The following is a 5,667-nucleotide window of genomic DNA, read 5'->3' as shown; positions in this document are numbered from 1 at the left end:
CTAATCGATCAACTGGCCTTTCATCATCACATTATTAGAACATTTATTGTTATTAATATTTAACATGCCTGCTTGCTAGGTTCTGGTTCATATTCATTTAATTCTTAGAAAAAAGAAGTCTGGCTATTTTCATTCAGAAAAATCAATTTCGACATCATTTGTCGCGTTGTAAATTCAAAGTCTACAAAGAAGTAATATTTTACGAAACTAATAATTTTAAAGCTTCCAATTAAATGCACCAAAAATATAATATCAATTTCCAAAAAGATTTTTAGTTTGAATATCCAGAAAAAAAGAAGTTAATTTTGGGACGGATGAAAAAAATACTAGGCAATCACAATTGATCAATTCGTTGTCGGTCTTAAAGCAACCCGCATTTAATATTTGATTGCATAGTTTGGAAAAATACTTAAATGACATTTTAATTATTCGAATAATTAAGACTACTCCATTATTTTAAAATCATGATACGAATTATTATTCGAAAACAACGAACAAATATATGCTAATTCATACCAAGATTACGAACAAATATAATACCAAGAGAAATTCATCGAAAACCTGATTCTCATTCATCATTGTCTTATATAGGCCTAATACAAATTAACAAACATGAGTACAATTAAAGATTTTTCTCTAAGAACATGAACACACTTGTAGATTATAATTTATAAACCTTCCGCTTACTACTATTTACACTTCTTTTTCACTTTCTACAAAACAAAAAAGAGAAAGAAACACAAACCTAAAGGATGTTCAACCAGTTTCTTCGAGTGGTTGAAAATACTTTAAATTAAATGACAAGAAACCCTAGATTTGATTCAAACTTGTATAGTACCTACTGAATTACTCGCCTGGGAGAACGTACGTCAACAGTTGGAAGTACATATTTAACACCACCTCCCACAAATCATGAGGAAAAAAAGAGTTAAAACAAGGCATCAGTTTCTTCTAAAGAAAGATTCATAAGGTTATCTTCATGTACTTGAGCAGTAGCATCATCAAGAAGCCATTTCTCTAGGAAAGTAAGAGGGAGAAATTGAGCATTTTTGGTGTTTGGTTTGCTTTCATCTTGGAATAAACTTGTTTCTGGCGAAACCGATGGAGAACCATCTGAAATATTGCTGTAGTTTGAGTAGTTGTTGAACCCATATTGCAGTGAATTATCAAAGCCTTCACTTGGAGGACTTGTAAACTGCACTCCATCGAAAGAGTTGTGAGTCTGATCAGTGGTGCTGATACTTTCCGAGCTCGTCTGTGAAGATTTTTGGGGCTTCTTCATCCAGTTTGGGAGCAATCGTGCAATGTTATCCGCACTTGAAGCATAAGTAGTTGCACCTTGATTTGTCTGTGTAGGAGGTATGGCCACTTGTTGGTGTATTTGTGAAGTAGGGTTTGTAGTGATTGATGAGGGATTTCTTGAAACCGTAGACGAGGATAATTCAGGCAGATTGATGGATTTGTTGTCGAGAGATAAAGCTTCACAGAGGGCTTGTTTAGCCATGTGGATATCAGTTTGGAGCCTTCTCTCCCATTGACCTTTAGGCATGGCAGTTTGTGAGAATGATGATGAGTTTGACCCATTTGAACGATGATGGTTTTCTAGGTCAGATGAGTCGCCTTGGATCTTGTTAAGCTTCTTCTTCAGATGGGTGTTCCAGTAATTCTTGATATCGTTATCTGTTCTTTGTGGAAGATAAGAAGCTATTGCTGCCCATCTACAAAATTTAACCAAAACCACACATCAACCACATAATTATAATAAAAAAGTAATCCTTAGCATGAGATCATCAATTTTCTCTACAGATCTAAACTCCTTATGTATACGTGTATACCTGTTGCCAAGAAGGGCTTGCAGATGGATGATCATCTTCTCCTCTTGATCGGTGAAGCTGCCGCGTTTGATACCTGGCCGGAGATAATTCGTCCATCGAAGTCTGCAACTCTTACTGCATCTTAGCAAACCTGAACAATAATAAGATGCGAAATAAGAAAAAACTGAATTCCAAAAGTCGAAAATTTTCATTGAAAAAGAAGTTTGCAGGATACAATAAATAGCAAAATTTAATGACTCTAACAAACCCACCTCTAAATAAGAATCTTTATTAAAAAAAAAAAAAAAAAAAATTGAAGTATAACATACCAGTATTGGTAGGAACAGATCTCCAATTACCAGGACCATGTTCTTGAATATAAGATACAAGGATTATATCTTCTTCTGGAGTCCATGGCCCTTTCTTCACTCCTACTTTGTCACAACAAGGTGGCCTTCCCATTGCAATCTTCCTTGTTTAGATTGTGAATAAACTGCTTAACTTTGTGTTGATGACGATCTTCTTTATGTATGACTTCTCTATTTTTCACACTTAGTTTGTGTTTGTGGCTGACAAATGAGATGGCTTCTTCTTCTTTCAACCTAGGATAAACGGCAAGACAAAGGTCTTTTCCTAAGGGTATCCCTTTCCAAACAATATATAGACAGAAGAAAGAGAGTGAGACGGTGGTGGTGGTGGTGAATTCAAACGCTGACCAAAGATAGAGGTTGAAAAGAGGTAAAAAGGAAGTGACTTTACACACACACTCTCTCTCTCACAACTCACAAACCAACAAAAGTCAAAAGAAGACGGCAAGCAACATTAACTCTTCTTCTTTGCAAAAAGTCAGCAGAGAGAGAGAGAGAGAGAGAGAGAGAGAGAGAGAGAGAGAGAGAGAGAGAGAGAGAGAGAGAGAGAGAGAGAGAGAGAGAGAGAGAGAGAGAGAGAGAGAGAGAGAGAGAGAGAGAGAGAGATCTTGGCCAGGTGGCAAAAAAATAAATTTCAAGTTATTGGAGCATTAATTTCACACTCTATGTATTTATGCATTAAAAACCAAAAAACCCATGTAAACAGATATTAATAACGAAAATGGGCCTTAATATATAATTTGAGGAGTTGTCTCATGTTTGTTATGGATACCTAAGTTCCACCTAAACATCAAATAACCTTTATCCTGATTTACCATGACAAAGGAAAATAGAGAAAGTAATGTCATTGGTATGACATGCCATCGCAAGGGAGCAGAGCCTATGAAAAATGGGAGAAAATTTTGAAATTTTGATTTTCCCTCTCCTTTAAAAGCCAGTGTTGAAGGAAGTTGTTGAGCTCGGTATGTTGTAATCGTGGGGCGGTGTTGTGAAAATTAGGATTATGTCGAGGGATTGTTGCTAATATTGGAAAACTCTACGAAATAAATAATAAAACTATTTATTATTAACCTAATAAAATTAACTAATATTGGAAGTATTATTAGACGAAAAACGATGCACCATCATTGTTAAAACTCTATATGAAATCATTGGATATTATAAAGGAATTTGATTTTGGTTTTAAACATTTTAGTAAGCAGTCTTGTAATGCCGTGAATTTTGAAAATAATTTTTCATTTTTCAATATAACATATTTCATAAAATATTCTCAAAACCCAATGTATCAAATAATATCTTAAATACAACATCTCTCAGAATCTCAAATACTCAATACTCTCTCAGTGTGTATAGATCACGTCGGCGTCTTCCCGCGATCCTTGCTAGTACTTGAAACACATAACACACAACACGATATGTATAAATTCTTAGTAAGTTTCTCAAAATACAACATACATCAGATAAACCACTCTAGGCCATAACTCGGTATGACCCTCCGGTCAATGTGTCTTAGTGGGACCCTCCAGTCTCGTAGCTTGTTGGACTCTCTAGTCCGATCTAGCTCGTTGGACCCTCCGATCCGGTCTGATCGAGGACCCTCTGGCCTTATGAGTCGTTGGACGCTCTGGTCCGGTCTATATATCACATAGCATACATATAACACATTGTACATAATCACAAACATACATATACATATAAGACCCTTCGGTCTGCACATAAATACCACTCTAGGTAATGTATAGTGAGAAGACTCGCCTCGTAAGGTGTCTAGTAACTCTAGTGCCCGATATCCTCGGTCTAGCCTCCGCCTATCAAATGAGAACATCCCAAATCAATACTCTCTTTATGTTCTCATCTCTAAAGGATGGGTAGATGTCACACCCCAAAACCGAAACGGCGGAAACGTTCAGGGGTAGAGGACGTCATGTTTAGTATCACGAGATATGCATATGGTAAGCAAGTAATGAACAACCATTTCATTTAGAAAGAAAGTGTTTACAATGTGTGTGTTCACAAAACATAGAATTCATACACAAATAACAAAACAAGACTTTAAGCTATAATGCTCCATCTTCTGAATCCCCAGGACGAGCACCTATCTAATAGTTTCCTGAGAATACAAGTTATTTGAAAGAGTTGATCAGCAATTAAGCTGGTGAGTTCATAAGATTTTAGTGATGTGAATAAGCTGTAAAGTGTGGTTGAAAATGTATATGAAAAAGTGATGTAAGTTGTAAGTTCTGTTTTAAAAGGTTCGCCTGTTCCTTTAGAAAATCATATATTTCCTACTTGAATGAAAGTTAAGTAAAATGACACTACAAGCCTTTCTATGGGTACTAAGTGGGTACAAGTTATATATATTTAGAGTAAACAAACAATTGATTGTGCGCATCTACCCTAAGCTCACAACCCAACGGGGAACAGAAAGTAAGGCGGATAGCACACATTCCATTGGTTGTTAGATCGTTGTCATATATAACCCTGGTTTATTCACTTATTACTCATGGAGTTATTTGTAATGGTTCCTTTATATCTGATGAAAAGTTCTTTAAGAAAACCTATATTTCTTATAGTAAAAATACTGACCATAGTGACTACTTTTATAATAGCTTTGTTTATACTGCTATATATAATCTGATATCGAGTAGAAAGTTAATTAAGTGAATCTGCCCTAAGTCCACAGCCTAACGGGGAACAGGAGGTAAGGTGGAAAACACACATTTAACTACCTATTGAGTATTAGTTTTATATATAAACATGGTGTATAAACTAAGGTATCATAGAGTTATTCACCTAAGGTCTCTAAAATTGTACTGGCTCAATAAAATGGATTAAGCCCTTATCTGGGAAATCTCTAGTTTTATATACCAAAAGTACTGACTTTGAAAAGTAAGTTTTGTACTAGAAAAACTTTGCTTTGACTCTGTGTCCTATAACCTGATCCACACCTGGTACCCTTATGATGACTTAATGTATACTAGGTATAGATATATATAGAATCGGGTAGATAATAGCTTGGATGAATCTGCCCTAAGTCCACAACCCAACGAGGAACAGGAAATGAAGCGAAGATCACACATCTTATTAGCTGTCGGAATCTATTAGAATATTGATGAGATTTGGAATCAAGTTTGAATGTAATTCTAGTATTAATTGAGTAAAGTATTTAAACGATGAATACGAGAGTAAATAGAATCTTTGTTTAGCTCGTATTATGCTTTTCAGTTTACAGAATACAATGACTAAACTGTAAAACTGTGTGTAAAGTCATCTTTTAGAACACTAGTACATACCCCTATTTATAGGAGAACAAAAGCATAACAAAAATACTAAGGACTAAATGTTAAGTCTTGACTTTATAATGCCTTAGTAAAATAACTATATATACAAAGACCCATACATACGAAGACACAAGATTCTTCGTAACAACCAAACTGACTCTTCGACTATTACAACATTTTAGCCCTAACAATCTCCCCCTTTGG

General features: G+C 35.3%; 1 protein-coding gene across 1 annotated transcript; it reads right to left on the bottom strand.

Moving 5' to 3' along the window:
• Window positions 1–549: 549 nt before the first annotated feature.
• Window positions 550–2,528, bottom strand: LOC144997030 (myb-related protein 306-like). Its single transcript, XM_078956847.1, has 3 exons — window positions 2,144–2,528; window positions 1,836–1,965; window positions 550–1,718 (listed from the first exon to the last, which is right to left on the bottom strand). The coding sequence occupies exons 1-3, from the start codon at window positions 2,274–2,276 to the stop codon at window positions 929–931; spliced, it is 1,053 nt and encodes a 350-aa protein (XP_078812973.1). The 5' UTR covers window positions 2,277–2,528; the 3' UTR covers window positions 550–928.
• Window positions 2,529–5,667: the final 3,139 nt, after the last annotated feature.

The sequence above is a fragment of the Lactuca saligna genome, chromosome 5, assembly GCF_052625555.1.
Source record: "Lactuca saligna cultivar CGN05327 chromosome 5, ASM5262555v1, whole genome shotgun sequence".
NCBI lineage: Eukaryota > Viridiplantae > Streptophyta > Magnoliopsida > Asterales > Asteraceae > Lactuca > Lactuca saligna.
Note: the sequence above shows the minus strand (reverse complement) of the source record. Positions and strands in the feature narration are given on the sequence as shown.

Bases quoted from the DNA above. Each gene is read 5' to 3' on its own strand.
- LOC144997030 (XM_078956847.1), bottom strand. From the start codon at position 2,276: ATGGGAAGGCCACCTTGTTGTGACAAAGTAGGAGTGAAGAAAGGGCCA. The intron at 1,966-2,143 runs GTATGTTATACT...ATTATTGTTCAG, and splicing joins ATCTGTTCCTACCAATACTG to GTTTGCTAAGATGCAGTAAG. The intron at 1,719-1,835 runs GTATACACGTAT...TAAATTTTGTAG, and splicing joins CAAGCCCTTCTTGGCAACAG to ATGGGCAGCAATAGCTTCTT.